At 35.7% G+C, this 22,385-nt stretch overlaps 2 protein-coding genes across 16 annotated transcripts in view; one reads left to right on the top strand and one right to left on the bottom strand.

Moving 5' to 3' along the window:
* LRRN3 (leucine rich repeat neuronal 3) overlaps positions 1–3,690 on the top strand; it is a 37,192-nt gene extending 33,502 nt beyond the window's left edge. For both annotated transcript variants that reach the window (XM_001232593.7, XM_015282409.4), the window contains one exon: positions 735–3,690. In XM_001232593.7, coding sequence (XP_001232594.2) covers positions 1,086–3,212 — 2,127 coding nt within the window. In that variant the 5' untranslated portion in view covers positions 735–1,085 and the 3' untranslated portion in view covers positions 3,213–3,690. The remainder of the gene's footprint in view (positions 1–734) is intronic.
* IMMP2L (inner mitochondrial membrane peptidase subunit 2) overlaps positions 1–22,385 on the bottom strand; it is a 449,807-nt gene that overhangs the window by 258,045 nt on the left and 169,377 nt on the right. The window contains exon 4 of one of the 14 annotated variants that reach the window (XM_040693655.2): positions 7,611–7,839. The exons of the other annotated variants lie outside the window; for them this stretch is intronic. Coding sequence (XP_040549589.1) covers positions 7,812–7,839 — 28 coding nt within the window. The 3' untranslated portion in view covers positions 7,611–7,811. Of the gene's footprint in view, positions 1–7,610; positions 7,840–22,385 lie in introns of those variants that run through there. 14 annotated transcript variants of the gene reach the window in all.

Here is a 22,385-nt window from a genome sequence, read left to right as displayed (position 1 = left end):
AAATTGCAATTGAAATTATTGAAGCCAAAATATGCACAGCAGTATTCAGACCAGGCATATCAAGATTACAACCTATTTAATTATGAGGTACAATCTTCTTTCTAGTTATTACTTAAAGAAGGAGGTGGGGAGGGAAAGTTTTATTCCTAAACAGCAGCTACAAAAAGAATCAGAAAATAACTAGTGGATTATTAATTCTGTATATTTCTGTTTAAATATCTGAGGCTCGTCAAGTATGTTACCATTAGAAATGAGTATTAATCCAACCATTTCATTTTACTTTGATTATATATAAGTTATGTTCTTTATATTTTTAAATTTCGCGTTCAAAAGTTAAGTATTCGTGCTCTGTAGGATTTTGTTCAGTGTTTACATTTTCAAAGCCAACAAAACTCAGCCTGCTTCTAGTGATAACTGTAAGAAAAAAAGAAACTATTTTAAAAGAACATAAAATATGTAGAAAAATCTCACTGATATATTTTTCTTTATACTTTGTGGATCTTCATCTTTCTTCAGAGCAATGCTCCACTGAATATATGACAAGCTACAAGTCTAAAGATATATTACTATATTAACTTCATTTATGCTATTCGGATACCACTACAATACTCTAGGTACCACAGTCATTTTCTTTTCTTACTTGCAATAATTAACATTAGAGAGCAAGACATAGCTAAATTAATTTATTACTTTATAGTTTCTTATACTAATTATTTCCTCTTCTTATATTTTAGGTCATCCTGTCATTTCTGCAAACACTAATCAATCATGGGATTTGAAGTTAATACTACTAAATAAATGAATTGCTTAATCTCCTATGACCATCTATACATGCTTCATCTTCACAAAGCTTATCAATTTTATGTCATCAAGGACAGAGTGACCTTCATTTCCACAAAATGTCTCTTGCTACTGGACAAGTTGGTTGTAAATTTATCACTTATCCTCAGGAAGAAAGTCCTTCGAAATCTGCATTTGACAAATGCAAGTCTATGTTTTATCAATTGACCAGGTCATACTGAGTTCCAAAATCGTAACCGTGGAATACTAAAGGGTCTCTTATTGTTCTGAACATTTCAGCTAAAATGAAGGACATGCAACTCAAAATTAATTTTCTACTTGGCCTAGTTATCACTGCAGTGGTACAGGCTGTAGAAAAAAAAGCAGACTGCCCAGAGTTGTGTATATGCGAGATCAGACCTTGGTTCACTCCCCGGTCTGTATATATGGAGGTTCCGACAGTGGACTGTAATGACTTAGGCCTTTTTAATTTTCCAGCCAGACTGCCTGCTGACACACAGGTTTTACTTCTACAGACTAACAATATTGGAAAAATTGAACACTCAGTAGAATTCCCAGTGAATTTAACTGGTCTAGACTTATCTCAGAACAATTTATCCTCGGTGGCCAGTATTAATCTTACAAAAATACCACAGTTGCTTTCTGTGTACCTGGAAGAAAACAAACTTACTGAACTCCCTGAAGAATGTCTCTCTGGACTCCACAACTTACAAGAGCTTTACATTAATCATAACATGCTTTCTATGATTGCACCGGGAGCTTTCATAGGCCTCAGTAATCTTCTCAGACTTCATCTCAATTCAAATGGTCTGCAAATGATCAACAGTAAGTGGTTTGAAGCTATTCCTAATCTGGAGATTCTCATGATTGGAGAAAATCCAATAATCAGAATCGAAGATATGAACTTTAAGCCTCTTATCAATCTGCGCAGCCTAGTTTTAGCCAGCATAAATCTCACTGAAATACCAGATAATGCTTTGGCTGGCCTTGAAAATTTAGAAAGCATTTCCTTCTATGACAATAGATTTGTTAAAGTGCCCCATATTGCTCTTCAAAAGGTTACAAATCTCAAATTTCTGGATCTAAATAAGAATCCCATTAACAGAATACGAAGGGGAGATTTTAGCAATATGCTACACCTGAAGGAGTTAGGAATTAATAATATGCCTGAACTTATTTCCATAGATAGTCTTGCTGTTGATAATTTACCAGATTTAAGAAAAATAGAAGCTACCAACAATCCAAGATTATCATACATTCATCCAAATGCTTTCTACAGACTTCCCAAGCTGGAATCACTCATGCTCAACAGCAATGCACTGAGTGCCCTGTACCGCAGTACAATAGAATCGTTGCCTAACCTGAAGGAAGTTAGTATACACAGCAATCCCATTAGATGTGATTGTGTCATCCGCTGGATTAACATGAACAAAACAAATATTCGCTTCATGGAGCCAGAGTCTCTGTTCTGTGTAGACCCTCCTGAATTCCAAGGCCAGAATGTGAGACAGATACACTTCCGGGAAATGATGGAAATCTGTCTCCCTCTGATAGCTCCTGAAAGTTTTCCATCTACTTTGGATTTAAAAACTGGCAGCCATATTTCCTTACACTGCAGAGCAACAGCAGAACCAGAACCTGAAATCTACTGGATAACGCCATCAGGACATAAACTTTTGCCGAATACTATTTCTGATAAATACTACATTCATTCTGAAGGAACATTAGACATAAGTGATGTAACACAGAAAGAAAGTGGCTTGTACACATGCATAGCAACGAATTTAGTTGGGGCAGATCTAAAGTCCATCACGATTAAAGTGGATGGCTCTCTTCCTCAGGACAGTAATGGACCTTTACATATCAAAATCAAAGATGTAAGATCTAATTCTGTTTTGGTTTCTTGGAAAGCAAGTTCTAAAATTATGAAGTCCAGTGTTAGATGGACTGCTTTTCTGAAAGCTGAAAACTCTCAGGCTGCACAGAGCGCTCGAGTACCATCTGATATAAAGGTATATAACCTTACACATCTAAATCCATCAACTGAATACAAAATTTGTATAGATATACCCACTATTTACCCTCAGAATAAGAAACAATGTGTCAACGTGACCACTAAAGGACTAGATAGGGCAGTGAAAGGCTATGAAAAGAACAGCATAATAGGATTTCTTGCCTGCCTTGGTGCTCTTCTGGGAATCATCTCTGTGGTGTATCTCTACAGCTGCATCTCACGAGAAATGAACTATGATGTTCGACACAGCTATCTAAAGAATTACCTGAAGAAACAATCCATTTCACTCAATGAGCTTTATCCTCCTCTAATCAGTCTTTGGGACATGGGCAAAGAAAAAAGCACAGCAGTGGAAGTTAAATCAACTCTAATAGGCGTACCAACCAATATGTCATAAACATCACTTAATTTCTGAAATAAAAAGCACAGGACTGTATATGTGCTAAATAAAAAAGAAACAAGAAAAATTGTATCTTTTAGAAATTAGATGCCTGGACTTTGCTGCTGACAAATAGGAATATGTACTGCCTCAGCAAAGAGAAGAATTTTAACTAAGGCTTCTAAGGGTGTTCTACCAACCAAATACAATTAACTTCATTTTCTAGAACTTTCATGAGACTTAAGTCTGGAATACAGTGCAAGTAGCCAAGAACGTTTTCTGTATTTTTTTTTTTTTTTTACTATTACTTAAAAGTAGTGGAACTGAGCAATACCTCCTCCTGTGCTGTATTACACACAATAGCCACGAGTTTTGCAGTGAAAGCTATACTAGGATTGATACATGGTGTAATGAAATGGACAAATTCTGTAGAGTAGACACAGTGAGTATGTGAAAATTTTTTATGAGGAAAATACATTTTTGATTAAAATCAAAACCGTTTTTGGCTTTTTTGTTTCTAGAGAAGTATTTGGGGTGCTCTTGTCGGACAGTAAACAAACTCATGATAATATATGAAAAAATATTTCCTAACATATTCTCCTGCTGAAATGCCAGTTGGAGCACGTAGGTTATTTTTGCTGGTTTTAGGCTGTACAACTGCAATGACCCACATAATAAACACTTTCATAAAGTACTTACTCATACTGCTTAGTAATAATAACTGTATTTTATGTATTGCTTAATGTGGGAGGAAGAGGAGAGAAGGGATCTCCTGGAAAGAGTCCAGTGGAGGGACACAAAGATGATAAAGGGCCTGGAGCATCTCCCCTGTGAGGAAAGGCTGAGTAACCTGGGTCTGTTCAGCCTTGAGAAAAGAATCATAGAATCATAGAATCGCTAAGGTTGGAAAAGACCCACAGGATCATCCAGTCCAACCATTCGCCCTTCCCCAATGGTTCTCGCTAAACCATGTCCCTCAACACAACATCCAAACGCTCTTTGAACACCACCAGGCTCGGTGACTCCACCACCTCTCTGGGCAGCCCATTCCAGTGCCTGACCACCCTTTCAGAGAAGTAGTATTTCCTAACGTCCAGCCTGAATCTTCCCTGGTGCAGCTTGAAGCCATTCCCTCTAGTCCTATCATTAGTCACACGAGAGAAGAGGCTGACCCTCAGCTCACTACAACCTTCCTTCAGGTAGTTACAGAGACCAATAAGGTCTCCCCTGAGCCTCCTCTTCTCTAGACTGAACAATCCCAGCTCCTTCAGCTGCTCCTCATAAGGCTGATGCTCCAGACCCCTCACCAGCTTTGTTGCCCTCCTCTGGACACACTCCAGGGCCTCAATGTCTTTCTTACAGTGAGGGGCCCAAAACTGGACACAGTACTCAAGGTGCAGCCTCACCAGTGCTGAGTACAGGGGGATAATTACTTTCCTGTTCCTGCTGGCCACACTATTTCTGATACAAGCCAGGATGCCATTGGCCTTCTTGGCCACCTGGGCACACTGCTGGCTCATGTTCAGTCTAGCGTCAATCAACACCCCCAGGTCCATTTCCTCTACACAGTCTTCCAGCCACTCTGCCCCAAGCCTGTAGCGTTGCCTGGGGTTATTGTGGCCAAAGTGCAGGACCCGGCATTTGGTCTTGTTGAATCCCATCCCATTGGCTTCAGCCCAGCTATCCAGCCTATCCAGATCCTCTGTAGGGCCTCGCTACCCTCAGGCAGATCAACACTTCCAGCCAGCTTGGTGTCATCTGCAAACTTACTGAGGGTGCACTCAGTGCCCTCATCCAGGTCATCAATAAAGATATTAAGCAGGACAGGCCCCAGCACCGACCCCTGGGGAACACCACTCATGACTGGTCGCCAGCTGGATTTAACTCCATTCACCACCATTCTCTGGGCCCGGCCCTCCAGCCAGTTCCTTACCCAGCCAAGAGTCTATCCGTCCAAGCCACGGACTGCCAGCTTCTGCAGGAGAAAACTGTAGGAGACAGTGTCAAAGGCTTTGCTGAAATCTAGGTAGACTACATCAACAGCCTTTCCCTCATCCACCAGACGGGTCACTAGATCATAGAAGAAGACTGAGAGGGGATCTTATTAATGTTTATAAGTATCTTAAGTTTGGGTGTGGGAGTCAAAGGGACATGGCCAACCTCTTTTCAGTGGTCTGTGGGGACAGGACAAAAGGAAACGGCCACAAACTGGAGCATACGAAGTCCCACACCAATATGCGAAGGAACTTCTACACAGTGAGGGTGGCAGAGCACTGGAACAGGCTGCCCAGGGAGGCTGTGGATTCTCCTTCTCTGGAGATATTCAAGACCTGCCTGGTCACCCACCTGTGCAGCCTGCTGTAGGGGGCCTGCTTTGCAGAGAGACTGGACTTGATGATTTCTAGAGGTCCCTTCCAACCCCTACAATTCCGTGATTCTGTGAAGGGCAGAAAGGAGATGTAAGACTGACAGGGAAATAGCTCTGAGCTACTTTGGTATTTTCCCAGAAGACTGAAAAATAAATGCATTTTTAGACTCAGAACATATAAATCCAATATTTTGTCTTCAATCAAAAGGGAAATTCAGTTATTAGTAATGTCTAAACTTAAGGCTGTGATACACTGAACTCATCTAGTTTGAACAGCTTAGATGATATTAAGGATTTCTTTGTAGAAACCGCACACTTCTCTTCAGCAATAACAACAACTGACTACTTTATAAACCACCCCAGCTTTCACAATCTAACAAGCAATAAATGACTGACAGAAACATTACTAGTAGAAATGAAATAAATGAAATGAAATGAGAACAATGAATACCTGACTCTACTCATATCAAAGTTAAAATTCTCATGAGAGCAAGACTGGGCCCATAAGCAGCAAATGTGCTCAAAATCCTGTTGATCAGAATTTTGAACACAAGCCAATAGCGACTCTTGCAGAATGACTGCTACCAAGTCCGCTAGAGAAAAGACATTTGACCATTAAGATGGCCGAAGATATGGTGACTCAAGATAAAGAAATTGATAACAAAATTTTATGTTATTTCATTTGATGACTACAAATACAAACAGGAAGAATGAAGAAAAAAAATTATCACTGAATTTTGTAACTAGGGAATTAAATATTAACTGAATGCATAGATAGCTTGTATAAGAAGTAAAAATAGGAGTGGCAAACATTACTTTTAAGTAATTCACAGATTTTACATATTTAAAATTCTACAATGACATACATTTTATTTTTTTAGACTTGACTGAAGTAAAAATTTCTGTGGAATCACTCACAGCATTTTTGTAGACAGAAGCAGAACTACCTTTTGTACATAGAAATTCTCTTTTTCCATGTATTTATAGTTTTTTACCTAATTTCAAAGTATTATTGGCATGTAAACATAACATGGAAAAATCATTTCATTTTTTCCTACTGCTATTTAATAACATGCATTTGTGTTAAAAATGTCTTTTTTTTCTAATTAAGTTTTAGGATAATAACATTATGCAAAGGTAATTTTTAAAGTTTTTAAAGGTAGAAAGAAACAACCTGGTGCTAATTCTAAACTAGCAAAAATAGGATATTAATAGGCTTATATGCTTCAACGAAAAAAAAGAAAACTAACAACATGATGAATCACTGTCATGCACAGAGGAACGCTGAAAGGTATCAGGTAAAGATGCTGAAAGAGCATGGCTGATTTCAGCACCATAGACAGAGCTAATTGAGTGCTGCAATTTATCAAAAAAAAGGTACACACATCTGGGCCATCACCGCGCAGATACTGTACGTGTTAACAAGAACAACTGGGTATATCTTGTATTCCTACCTTTTGAATCAAGCTAGATGTTAAACTTACACTTAGGACAGCTTAGAAACAAGAATCTCTTTCAGGCAAAAACAGCTCAGCACAGTTTTATCAAACATGAACACAAGCATGAAAATCCTTCCCCCCACCTCCGTCCCCCAAATAAGCCCTGATTATATCTACTTTAATTAAATATCTCATTAAAAGCTTTTGTTTCAAGATGAATTGCATTAGCTTATAGAATTTTTGTACTAAACTGCTGAGTAACTAAGTATATCTCACAAGTATTTGAATCACTCCGTAATTTATCTTCCTATCAAATGAAAATATACCTTACATTTTGAGAAGAAATTGATGATTCTATTGCTAATTGCTCAAATGTAAACAATTTAATTTATTTCTCACAAAGAAAAATACATTTGCATTTCATTAAATAACTTTGCAATCCTCCATTCACAGGACTTTGAGGAAGTCATTTTATGACTTAACACCTTCCTTTCTCCATCTCTGAAAGATTAAGTTGAGATTTTGTTTTTAGTAGGAAAAAAAAAAAAAAAAAAACAACGTTGGTAACCAAACAACCATAAAGACACATCTCCAGTAATCACTATTAAATTGAGTAATATTCTTTATTTATGCAAGTGTGTCCTCACAGTATCATTTAAAAGTGCTACTTCAAGGAATACTAGGAAAATGTCCAAAAGAACAGGGTCAAAAGTGTCTCTACAATAGGTTAGAAGATCACAGAATTTTCAGTAGCTCATATAATTTGAGAATTTTCACACCATAAAATAGCAGCAAAGAAATGGATTAATTTTATCCTGGCATTTGACAGCAAAACTCTCTGAAACAAAAGAAAGGAGAAGGCAAGTTCAGTGTTTGAAATGTCTGGCTAAGCAATACTCAAAGCATAAGACATTAATTCAGTGTTTGGACTCAGTTGCCTTACCTTTCTCTGTCAGCTACTGGAGTGAAAATAGCAATGCTCTATTCATGAAAAGATTAACCATTTACTTCTTGGTAAAACGCTTACAAATATCAATTCCAGTATTCCATCAGTTAACACAGACAAGATGATATATATGTACATTTAAGTTTCTGTTCTAGCTACAATGATGTGAGACTGTAACTTCAAATGGTAGCTAAAGATAGATAAAAGATGCCAATTTCCCTCTTAATAAAAAAATACATTTCCAAAATTCACTAATAAAATGCACTCTGTTTATGTAACCTTAACCACTGACCTCAAGATAACCTAAAGAATAAATGGAGATTCTTTCCTCAATCTTTTGCTGGTTAGTCACAGAAGAGACGTAAGGATCAACAATTATTAATTAGTATTTGTTACCGGAAGCCAGAGGAGATGTTTCAGAAAAAGTGCCTCTATAATGTAGAAAATAAGTTATTTACTAAACAATTTCAGAAGAACAGAGGAGAAAAATGCACTGAATAGAGTAAAATCAGATTCTTGATAAGAGACTTTACATAGCAGAAAGTGTGCAATCAGTAAGAAAACCACAGGAGACATTTCTAAGGGTACGGTTAAACAAAACAAAGAGAATAAACTTTGAGCATAAACCTCTAAAGATAAACCAAGATTAACAATTCACCTCATGCTTGGAAAAAGATCAGCTACCACATACTGTTCTTGTAGAGGTTGCAAACTAGATAACTAGAAACATATATTGAGTTAAAAAATACTGGTTTACTGAAGGTCATGTTACTTCATCATAACACAGCTTATCAAAAGACATCTTGGATAAAACTGAAGGGGGAATGACAGAAAAAAATAAACAAGCGATTTCTTTAGAATACTTTGGGGTTCCATGATCAACAGTGGAAAGATGATGAAATTAACTGCTAAGTAGGAAAAATATTAATTTCTGTGGAATATGGGTTGACCTTACCAACTAATTCGTTTTGTAGATTAGTTGGTTGACTTACAAAATGTGTAATTTGGATAGATTCCAGCTTAATACCACTGGAAAACAACCTGAATCAGTGTCCTAGGGAAAAGACTAAAGAGATACTGGTGAGAATACAATGCTACAATAGTAGTCACAAAACAAGAAGGATAATGAAAACAGTAAAAATATTCTGCGAACACAATTGAAGCTACTGAGATCAAAATCCAACCAAGATGTCAAAGTTTGTGAAATGAAAAAAATACCTAAATTATCTATTTAACAGTTCCAGAAGTTTGGTTTAAAACAAAATAATTGCAATTACTCATTTATATACATAATTCCACTTCAGTTATGACTAAAATGTGGTGAGATATGAATAACTGGATTATTAAAGCACATGGCCATATCTTATCTTGTGAGATCTGTCCTTTGAAACTGATAATTGACCCATTCAATAAAAATTCTAAAGGAGGTGAATCCTCTTGGAAAAAAATAACCTTATGTTCTTCAAACATTAAAATGGTTTTATATGATTTCTTTAGGCATTAAGGAAGAAAATTTCTATTTTCATTTGCCAAATGACTATGACTGTGCAGGTATTTACATAACATGAATTAATAATAAATCATGATATGAAATGCAGATATGAAATGTTGACATTCTTGTAGAACATTTGATATTCACTGAACTAACCATTTCAGATTTTAAAAAGTTCCTTTGGAAAAAAATGTTTAATTCTTTCTAATTCTCAACCCACAAAGACATTGAAGTAGTGCTCTGTAAACCAATAGCCTTCTAAGCAACTGAATCTTTTGCTAAGTCATTCTTCCTTTGAGAGGAAGATGAAAGTTATAAAAATCCTGTTGTTGCTAAAAAAAAGAAAAAAGAAAAAAAAGAAAAAAAGAAAAAAAAGCTGTTTACATTTCACTTGCTCAGGTTTGGTTTGGTCTGCTGTGTTTTTTTGTTGTTGTTGTTTAGTTGTGTTTTTTTCTTCAGCTTCAATTGTCTTTACACCCTTTTTGCCCAAAGTCCTTTTCCTTGCCTTGCTGCCTCCTGTACCTTACAAGCACCATTAGTCCTTTTCTCATTTACTGCTACTATTGTTTTAGTCTGAAATACATTTCCAACACTGCAAGTAAGGGCAGATGTTGTCTGACTTCACAGAGAAACTATCAAGCAAAAATCATATTTGGGAGCAAAATATTTGAATATAAAAACATAAATATTAAAGAAAGACCTGGAATTCTTAAAGAAAAACCTGCTGTACAAAAAGAATCAGCTAATGACATGAAGTATCTTGTATAAAGCATAAAAGTATAATGACACTCAGATGAAAACAATGATAGTAATGTGGGAGTAAGGTAAAGCTGAAAGGGTAGGCAATTTGGGCAGATGGCCTATTCCTGATCCTAAAATAGCGGATGTTCTTTTTAACATTACAGTTTAGAAGAGTGGAAAACTACTCCATCTGCCTTATCCTTATGTAGCTATTGTTCCTCATTTGTGCTGATTACAATTTCATGTGCTCCAAATAGCCATAATGCTTGTGGGAATTACAAACCTACATGCTGTATGTATTCAGGTGCAAGGAGAAATTTAGAATAAATGGCTAAAAGAACAAAATATTTATTATAAGTGTAGTTTCTTGATCCAAGACCATTTATATTCATATTTCTACAAAATATACCATCTCATGGTATATGGGAATTTGGAAATTTGGACTTTCACCCCACAGGTTGAATTCACTGGTTCTCTCCCACCCAAAGCATATAGTCCTGTAACACCATGATCATCTAACACTATTTCCTGAAGCAGGAATTCTCCACTGAAACAGATAAATGAATGAAAGCATATGGAAAAATACATCTGTACTGAAATACCTTACTAGAGCCACAGTAAAGAATCCCACTTTTCCTTCTAAGAATTACCCATTAAAGATACCAGGATATACAGATTATTGGGTTCTATGCACTACTCTGATACAGGACTCATTGTGTGTTCCCACTAGAGCTTAAGAGAAGACAGAAATGCTGAGGGCAGCTACATATATAAGAGAGAGACTTTCATATCTCAGTGCTAAATCAAGGGTGAGGGAAGGCTATAGCTCCTGCTTCAAAATGTCCACACGTGACACAATGCTAATCTCTAAATTATTTTTATCAACTATACTGGTTCATTCCTTTCTAACCGTTCAACCCAACTTTTATCTCTATATGCCATGCAGATTTACACTCAGATTTCCCATGAGCAATTCAATAATGATATTCCATAATATTTGGCTTAATGTATCAACTTGAGACTGGATTTGATCAGACAAAACTGTTGGTTGTTGGAGAGACAGCTCTCAGGTTCACACAGAGAAGGAAATCAAACCTGAACAGATTCATGTTCATTACAAGATATTCAGAATTGATCTCTTCAGTACTGAAGATTCCTACAGAAACATACTCATTTCACTCTCCATCACCTAAGATTACCTGAAAGAAGGGCCTGTAATGCAGTCAGTAATATTCTCTTCTACTAACAGAAGAACAAGGAAAAAAATCAAGACACAAAAATGAACCTACACTCAATAAATGTGGTTTCCAATGATATCACAACAGCACAGAAACGACCTTATTCATCTTTTTAATGCAACTTCAGTATACCTTCAAGGATACATAAGACTATCTCTAATAAAAAAATAAAATAAATAAAAAAGTGAGCCATGACCAAACTGAGGTATGCAACAGTATGAACAACACAAAACAGTGAAAAAATGAATGCTGCTTTTCAAGCTAACCTAACTACTTGTATTTTAGCATGTGAACACAACTCACATTCCCTGAAGTGGCTGTTGGGTATAAAATTTGAGGGCACATTCTTGTCAGATTTTTTAAGAATATATACATAATGTGACTCTTGCTCTTAACATTTATGATGTTTTGTTTGTATCTCAACCATGAATTTCAGCTAGACTTAAAAACATACATGCTTGCACAAGTTTACCTGAAGTAACATAATAAATGAACACCACCATCTCAATTCTATTTCTTCTAAAACCATATAAGATGATCTTTACGGGTCACTTCCAATTTGGTATATTCTATGGTTCTATGACTCTAAGAGGATTTCAATACTCAAGGTAGGATAAAATGTGATGACTTCCAAAGTCTTCATTAAAACTTTAAAATAGCACTCTCCACCATAACAACATATGCATATTCACATTATCATGTCCAAATCACTGTGTTAGAGATCCAATTCAAAATTACTTTCTTTTCAGACTTTCCAGGAACATCAATCTCTTTCTCACCTCTTTCTAATTTTTTCCATTCATTTAGCATTAACTTACTGTTGGGTCCTATAAAAAAAATCACATTAGCCTGGGCATGCAGTCTTCTTTTTTAATTATTTCATTAATGCTTCATATTTTTCCCAGTTTCCTACAAAATGTGTCTTTCCCTATATTATTTGCTATGATTCTTGCAGAATTATGTGAAAAAAAGAAAATACTAAAGCTTAATTCTTCTGTGGATTTGATTGTAAATTTGAAGTGTAGCTCAAGTAAAGTGCTTCTTTCAATGAACTAGATAAACGACACACAATCTTTGCTACAAACACCATACAGAGCCTGACAAAAAAAAACAGAGGAGAGTTTGGTCAAATTTTAACATATCTCAAGCAACACTGAAATTTTTGCAGCCCTGCAACACTGAAATTTTTTTCAACAGTTAACTCTTCACCTTTAACATTATATTAACTAAAGCTCAATCTCTCTCTTGGTTATCAAAAAGTTGATTAAAATGTAGGATGTCCACTCGTGTGAGAATAATTTTAAGTTATTTCTAGTTTGTATGCTGTCTGCTTTATTAGAAAGATAAAGCAGAAAGAAAATAATATTATTCATCCACACTTTCGAAATCATATAACAGTTTCTGAGCATATACAAGTAAACACATTATGCTAAAGCAAAGCTCTACTGAAGACAATATAAAAGCAATGTACATCATTCATTTAATTGAAAATATTACATAGATTTTTAATTACAACAAATTGGGAAAGGAAGGATATTATTTATTTAAAATACTTTAAATTGAAAACGTAGTGGAGAACATCTGTTTCATAATTAAATAATTAAATATCCACCAAAGAAATATTGGGCAGTCTATAATTGTGAACAGCAGCACAGGAATGTTCTTTGCATTCAGATACAAACAAAATTCATATGCTGTATAATATATTGTTTTGAATTTATTGCAAGATACCACGGAAAATTCAGATTTCCCTCAGATTCAAATTTCTCCTCACTTAAAAGTTTGCAAGAGCCTGCTTCTGCTATTCAACACTAACAATCAATTATCTTCCTACAAAATTTCTTAGGCTTTAGCTTTCATTCCTCCTCCTTTTGTCTCCTTCATCTGAAAATGTATTTTTGCCTCAATTATCTTAAATGTGAAAGTTCCCTGTCTTTGTATGTCATGCAACATCATTCTCCCACTATCAGCATCTCCCCTTTTGTTTAACATTCTGGCACTAAACTCTATTATTCCCTTTCCAAAACTAATATTCCACTGCACTGGATGTATATAAGAATGTAAATTCTCCTTGATAATACCCTTGCATTCAAATGTTCCATATATAATGAGATGACTTTCCTGCCATCTTATAATAATTAAGAGTGTGGAAACCATATCATAAATATTCAGAAAATGAAAGAAAGTCTAGGATAGAAAAAAAATATATAACAAATAAATGTAGACTACAAATCTCATCATACATTGCTAACAAATCAAGCAGACACAATCACCACAAAAAAAAAAAATTCAGAAATGAAAATGATGAAAAATCAGAAGCTGTAGATACTCAATGATAGGTAGGTCAATGGTAAAAAAAATAAATGGTAGCAGAGGATGACTGAAGTATTTTAGAACAAACCAGAAAGAAGACGGAAGAGTGAGGCCAAACAGGACGAAATTGCTAAAGGATCAAGTTGGCAACAGCAACAAATAAATAAATATGAGAACAACGAATAAATGGAGGAGCTTCTACATGTAGTTTTAATGATGATGGAGAAAAGTAGGGCAGAGGAAAAGTATAGGAAAAGACTGTTGAAGAGGATTGGAGACACGTGTCTAACAGCCCATCCTGGTATCACTAGAATTAATGGTAGCAAGATATGAATCAGTAACTGAAAGCAAATTTTGGACAAATTTGGAAGTGTCAGTATTGACAAAGCAGGAGAAAGATTAAGAGACAAAGGAACAGCTAAAGAAAACAAGTGACCTTGAAGACACCATGAAATATACATATCTAGATGTCTGGAACAAAGCAAGACAAGAATTAACAAGAATGGGAAAGATGGACAAGACAATAGGAGTACGTGATTGGATTTGTTAAAAATATTTAGTAAAGAAAAAAACTGCAAGAATCTTCTGAAATCTGTAGGAGACAATCATGTTTAGGAGATATATTATAATTTCTATATCTTATGAGCAATAATAAACCAAAGTAAAAAAAATGTTACAGTACTAAGTGAAAAACGAGTAATACAAAAGTATCTATTAGCAAGTGAAGAAAAACGAGTAATACAAAAGTATCTATTAGCAAGTCAAGAGAAATAAAGGCTCAAACAATGATAAAAAGCATGTTTGGAAAGTCTGGTTAAGTGAGGAAGGCGGCTGTAACAGGTATGGTCATTTGGGAGATTTCATCCAAGAGACAATTGAAAGCTGATAATCCTGTGTTATTAGGCAAAATAAGAAATCTCAGTGGGAAGGAGACATTACTGCCTCTAATTAAGGACAGAGCTCAAAGTCCAGGAACTACTCAGCAGTATCAATTATAATGCCACTAATAACTAATTAAGGTTTGTGATTTCCTAAACATTACCACAGTCACAGCAATTCTTACTGTTGCTTTTACAAAGCCTCAAAATACCTTAAAAATAATTAATTCTAAAGGATTAACTCAAAAATCCTTTTAAAGGCAATAACAAAAGATACTGGAATATATTCAAATTTGTTCTAGGTTATACCCAAAGAAAATGTACTCCACTAAAAAAAAAAAAGAAAAAAGAAAAAAAAAGCCAATAGTTGTCAAACAGACTAAAAGCTTAAAGAAAAAGAAATGGTGAGAGAAGGAGTAGAGGAGAGAACAGAGAAAGCAAAACCCCTAAAATTAAGAAGAGGAAAGATGGAAGGCAATGATTTAATATTGTATAAGTTACACTAATAAATATATTTAAGTTATAAGTGGAAATACTCACTGAAGCTAGAGACAGACAGAATACAGAATGAAAAACATCAATTAAAACTAAATTATTTCCTTTCAAGAATGGAAGTTCTCACTAACTGAAAAATAAGTAAAAATTTCAAAGTGAGGCAGACTGAATAATCTGATTAGGGTGTCTGTATGTAAAAGCAGAACACATAAAGATGCCCCACAGCTGCGCTTTGGGGAGATCTGAATTACTAAGTCCATAAAGTGTAATGAAGAACTTCAAGGCTTTCACTACCTTGGGTCCAAGTGAACTTGAACATAATCAGTCTGACAGAAAGGAACATTAGCTTAGTTTCACTTCCTCCACCTCTTATTAGCTTGGAAGGATCCCACATTCATATAGAAAGGTGCTAAAATACCCAGTACTATCCATGGTTGTTTGAGCAATAATATACAATACTCAAAGGGTGGTGGTTAATGATCTGTAGAGAACAGATATAAGCAGTCTTCCTAAGGGTGCTATTCTGGGATTTATCCTGCTTAGCATCTTTATCAGTGACTTGGAGGAGGAGGTAAAATCATTATCAAGTGTGACAACACTAAAGTGGAGGACGCAGTTGGTATGTCTGTGGACAGGGCTGCCATTTAGGGGGATCTAGAAAGGATGGAAAACTAGGCCAACAAGATCTCATGAAAGCAAGGAGACATGCATATTTCTCACCTACTACGGACTACCTCGGAATAAGGCTGAGAATGGCTCACTGCGGAGTAGCTCTGCTGAAAAAGACCTGGGGCTCTTAATGACAGTTGGCGAAATATCCTTAGTAGTGACATAGTACACTGACAGTATAATGGATTGTATTAACATGAATGCAGCTAATAGGCTGAGGAAAATGGTTTCTCCTCTTTACTCATCACTTGTTAGCACATGTTTACGATGCTATGTTCAATTCTTTGCTCCTCCCATACAGGAAAGTCACTGGTCAACTGGAACAAGATCAACAGGACACTACCAAGCTGCTGGGGACAGAAGCACTTGCCCTGAGAGGAGAGGCTCAGGGGGGTGCTGGGCTTGTCTGGCAGATAAGAAAAAAGGATTGGAAGAAAGAAGTACCATTTTTCCTGTATCTAAGAAGACAGAGTCAGGCATATTACTGAGCTGCATAGCAGGAGAACGAGCAACAACAACCATGAACTGAAAGAGGGAGGAAAGGGAGGTCTCAACTAGATACAGGAAAAGTAATTAATTATAAGGAAAATAATCTTGGGAATAAGTTGCCTAGAGAAGTTCTGGAATTTCTGGCTTTGGAGATTTTTCAGCACCCAACTGGGAAAAGCGATAAGCAATGTGATCTGATTCATGGTTGACTGTTCTGAGCAGGAGGTTGAACTAGATGACCTTTCATCCAACCTGTGTAATTTTGCCAAGGAACTACATTCCCAAAAAAAGAGTATATGAGATGCAAACTACTCAGAAAAGCAGAAATATTTTAGCTGAAATGATTCAGAAGTTTTGATCAGGAATATCCTCTTATTCCTTTTTAAATGATACAAAAGGCTCCAGAATAGCTGCAGCCTTGAAGAGGAGCTCTAGCTTGAGTAGGTTGTTAGACTTTTTGAATCTCCAAATTTTAAAACTGTGTTCATAATGCAGTAAAATATCTCCATCTTGTTTCAATATGTGATCTTACATTATTTTAAAGATACTTAGTCTGCTTTTTTCAAAATTCTTAGGAATTTCTTATACATGTATAGCTATCATTTTCACTCTTATGTTCCTTTTAAATGTCCAAACGGCACAATTTTACATAAACGTAGAGCAACAGACTGAAACCAAATATATAAATGTTTCCTGCTTTTTCTTTTCTTCCAACCCAGATGCAAGTAACTGATATAACAAGCTTTTTTTTTTTTTTTTTTTTTTTTTCTGGAATATAAAAGATTTAAAATAAATCCATCAACATGAAAAAAAGATTCAAATTACCTTCTTCCTTCTAAAACAAAGTATGAAACTTTGATGGTCTGGAAATCTTTCCTTTTGTACTGCTAGGTATTTCAAAGTTTCACTTATCTGGGGAACGGTTTTACTCTTTGCCTTCCGTACTAACATTTAGTTCAGCAACATTAGCAAGGTTAAAAAAGCAATAAAAAAGAAATAAGAAAGAATAAAAAACAAACAAATGAAACAGAGACAGAATCCACCTATCCTCTGTGGAAAATTATTAGAAAAGGGCATGGATAATGCAGCAGAAATCAAGACATTCAGTCACAAAGGAGAAAAGTGATAATAAGCAGAGCTTAAGAATGATGCGCTATCACTGGCTAGCGGGAATGAGGAACACTAAGCTACATATGCATGAAATTCCGATTATAATGCAATCAATTAGCATTCAGGTATATACGCAGGAGTACAATGAAAGAATTTTTTAAATCACAAGTTTGCTTAGCTTGATATTGTGTCTTAGATAAGGTTGAACAGAAGATGCCTAACACAGAGCAAAGGATCAGAGCGATACTGCATACCAGACCCTATTTCCATTCCTGGACCTCAGGAACTTCCTCACCCAGGGGACCTTCATGTATCTTCATGTTTAAGAGCTTTCCATGCACTCTTCTCTCATTAATTCAGCTGATCAGTTTTTTAACTTACGGAAGTCTGTAACATTCAAAACCTCCTCATGATGTGCCAATGAGTTCTAATTGTGGTTAACAACATGCTAAAGAGAATTTTTACAGCCATATGCAATTATAGAGCCTTTATTTTTTTCATATATACAGAGGATTCACAAACATTTTTTCTTTTAAACTGAGGCGTCAACTTTCTCAAATTTTTGGTGAATTTTATGTCAGAATTCTGTTTCCCACATCCTAAAATAGGTGCTACATTCTGTTAGATTACCTGATTCAGTCAGTCGAAGCAAACTAAACACAAAGATCTGCATTGCTTCGGATCACAGGAGTAGTGATTGGTGGAGGAACCCTAATAAACTAACCTGTGAAAACAGAACACAGTAAACGAGTACTCCTGGCACCATTGAAGAATGACTAAACCATTGCTCCTGGTATGAAACCCACCACATTGACCCAAGGAAGGAAAGTTTTCCCAAACACTTCACAAACTAAAGTAAAAATTTGATCTGGGAGATAGAGGAAAAATAATTTGGGGATTGTGTAATTGCATAGCAAGTTTTAAGTAGTAATAGGAAAAACAGGAGGAAAGAATCTAGGTGGATTTGATAGAAATTAGTAAGGAAAACACGGGGGAAAAAGCATAAAAGGGAAGAGTCCACTCAATTGTAAGCCCCTGGCTGGTCAGTATGCTTGTCTGGCCAAGTGTTCTACCTGATCACTGCAGTCTGTCCTGTTTCATTAAACTTTAGTCCTAACTATTCCTTGTGTAAGTAAGCTTTCCAGTCTGTGTGCATGCATGCATGATTTGGTAGAGAACATCAAGCTGAACTGCAACCTCTGTGGGACAAGAGGTGTCAGTGCCAATTGCTCAAGAGGGACTGCAGGGCTGGGGGACTCACAGGGCTGGGTACCAGTAACTGTAGGATACTGGGGCCTACGGCACAGCTCTAAGGCAGACTAAATGAATGTCTGAAACTAGCCATTCAAGAACCATGTTGTGTGTAGCTTTGGATGTGAGCACTAGCAAACCTCTTACCAGCTGTAGAAGGGGGAACAGATTATTCATGCTGTTAATGTTCAGTGTGCTTCCACTGCTGCGGGTAAAGACACTGCTTTCTGTCTGTGCTGGCGTGTTGGATGGCCACATGTGCATACTGCACAATATGGGCATCTGGCCATTGGGAACATGTGTTCAGCCTCTCCACAAGCTGAACCTTGGGATATTTATCATGAACAAAATCAGAGGATTTCCCAGATTAATCTCACAATAATTATATAGTTAGATATATATATATAACTATATATATACACATATACAAATGTGCCTTTCTACATAGTTTAAAAAATTGCTTCTGATACCAAAATATTTCTTTATAAGCATTTATGTGCTATTTTCACATTTACTTTCTCCTTTATAATACAAGACAAGCTTTCACTGCAACATCATCACCACAGGGCATGGTAATTGAACAGGGTAGGATTATTGGTTCCGATATTATTGTGCTATTTCTTTCCAAACAATAATTAATTACATCAATTTGAGTCAGATATCCTTATCATACAAAGAGCTGATTTAGTGATAGTTTGTTGCCTAGTTCTTTCTCCAGTGTTCTGACTGACGCTTGTGATCTTAGCATTCTTACCCAACCACTCACCAAACTTTAACACAGTTTAGGAAGTCTACTATCTGTCCCCGATATTTTCTATTATAGCTTCCCTCAAGAACTCCCAATCAATGGGAAACACTAAATGCAAGGACTCAAGTTGTATTTAAAATATCTTTACAGTCTTCAGTCATAGAGGTCTGCACTAATCCTTGCTCTTTCCATCAACAAGTCAATCATCCAGCAGAAGCAATGATTCCTTTTTTTTGTCATGCTGATGATAATAGTGGAAGAACTTTAAATATTAAAGTTCATGTTCGTTCAAAATCGTCTACCTGCTTTGTAAGCTGCCTAGAACCCAACTGGAATTCCATATTAAAGTATCAGATGTATAAGCGAAATGGAAATCTGCACTCCCTTTGCAGCTTCAACTTCTTCCTGATACACGCTAGTCAGACCAGCAAATGCACTTTATTTAATGTAACTAGATACTAATCATACAGTTAACCATATTATTGTCTTAACACCTTTCCCTTGTTTCAATTTTCACATTCACTTCAATGGCTAACAACTCATCACAGCTCCTTATTTATTTATTTTTTTGTAATGCTCTGAAAGTTTGAGACTGTTATTAACTCCAAAATGTTATGTATAAAAAAGACCTTTGCATGGGGAGGAAATACCAAAGTTCTTAAACAATTTGTTTAGACATGGTGCAACAACATATTTAGTACTGGCCAATACTTTATTCTATTTGTTTTACCTTTATTAAGATTTCAGATTTCAATTTATTTGTAAATACTGGTAAAACATCCTCTTCTGCAGTGAAGATAATCAAGCTTTACTTTTAAAATATTTTCCTATTAAAACAGCCACTTTATTGTGAAGTATAAATTTTAATAGCATATAGTGCAATGAATTCACAAGTGTCCAACTCAGCCCAGGATACTGCAAAATCAATTGTGCTCCGAATGACTGCTCATATCCACTCAGCATGAATGACTGCCCTGTAGAGTACATGGATATTTTTCCCTTGTGCACAACACAACCAACATTATATAATTGAAAGGAGAAAATGATTCATATTTTCTACTGCTCATTCAAATTCTGTGTACTAGAAAACTCATTTTCTAATTGTCTCAACATGTTAGCGACCAATTCTCCCGAACAATTTTTATGAGCCACTGATTAGCTTATACACCCTTGCTTTCTGCCTTTTATTTTAAAAGAAAGTTTCCATAAATTTCTTAGCACAATGGGTCATTCACAATCTCTAGACTACGTATTACATATAAAAAATTATAAACACATATGTCCACTAGCATATATAGTTATTACTTACAATAACCAGCAAGTATTACAAATGGCAGAAATTATAAGGTTAATTCTCACCCTAAAAGCAACAAACACAACAAAAATCAGTATTTAGGTTATCATTGCTTCGTTAATTCAAATGTTTCTGGTCTTGCAATGATTGATTTTATGACTAGATTCAAGCATAAAATGCAGCACATATTTAAGACTGTAAGTGCCTATAAACTCAGCTCCAGAGTGCTGTGGTTTTTGGAACATTTGTCCTACCACCTTCAGAGCAGAAAGCAACCACCACAATATTCAGTGTTCAAAAGATTCTAAAACTGTTTTTCCAGCCCTAGTCTCAAAACCTCACAAGTAATTTAATATTATTTCACATGCAATGCTAGAATCAATATTAACATTGCATCGTAAGTGATTCTTACATTTACAGTCAGTTGAGATGCTGTGAAGCCACTATCATACCATCACAAAAATATTTTGTAAAAGCAAAGGACACAAAGCAAGCAAGAAAAAAAATGCCAGTATTAGAAATTAATAAACTGTAATTACACTAGAGGATGGTGATATTTTATTCCAGATTAGAGAGTTTAAAAAGGTTAGTAACACGGCTAACAACAATAATTGTAAAATGAACTGCTTTAATTACTAATCTAAAATGGAATGCTCCACACAAGTCTTACTTTCAATAGCCCTGAAAAGAATGCCACAGAAATGTAATTAGCTTTTGGAAATTACTTCAGTAAAAAGTAACTACAAAAAGGTATGAATAGAGTTTAGGTACCAATGTGCAAGCTAAACAACACAGACAAATTAAAATAAGAGTTGCATTAAAAAAAATGAGATCCACAAAGTAAGAAATTTCATGAAACTGTTTCAGACTTGGCATCAAAATAAACTGAAACCAGAGGGAGATCTTATCCTTGACTGTTCGAGTCCACCAAAATTTCATAAATCTCCCTAAATTCTAAATTTTTCTTTGTTGTTCAGATCTAGTGACTAGCAATTGCAGCATAACTCAACAGAGGTTAAGGAGAACCGTACTGCAAAAAATGACAGTACTATCATTACCAAAATGCCACTGAAAAGTGAGAATATTTGCTTGTTTCTATGAATGGTCTCAATCATCACTATGTGCATTTAGCATGTGTCTTATTTATATTCAGAAAATGGATACTTTGTCATTGAAACACTACACAGACACTATTCTTATTATGAAACCAGTATTATCTTTTGAACAACAAAGTAAATTAATGGGTAAAGATTTCATTTTATTTTAAATCACTGTTAAAAAAAAAATCATTCAAACATTTTCTAAATCTTACACCACTACACAGTGCATATATTATACAGCAGAAGCACTGATGAAACATCCCCCTACTGACCAACTAATATACGTTGAATTTATCCTTGCTTCTGATGATTGGCATTCATGCCATATCGAATATGTTTTTAGTACTTCTCTCTATGCATATAAAGCACTTACAGAGTCAGATCATATAATCATAGAATCACCAAGGTAGGAAAAGACCTCCAATATCATCCAGTCCAACCGTCCATTTACCACCAATATTTCCCCACGAAACCATGGCCCTCAGCACAACATCTAAAAGTTTCTTGAACACATTCCACATTCAGGGACAGTGACTCAACCACCACCTCCGTGGACAACTCATTACAGCACCTGACCACTCTTTCGGAGAATAAGTTTTTCCTAAAATCCAACCTGAACT

The sequence above is a fragment of the Gallus gallus genome, chromosome 1, assembly GCF_016699485.2.
Source record: "Gallus gallus isolate bGalGal1 chromosome 1, bGalGal1.mat.broiler.GRCg7b, whole genome shotgun sequence".
Taxonomy (NCBI): Eukaryota; Metazoa; Chordata; class Aves; order Galliformes; family Phasianidae; genus Gallus; species Gallus gallus.
The sequence above is the reverse complement of the archived record's forward strand: the minus strand, read 5'-3'. Positions and strand labels throughout refer to the sequence as shown.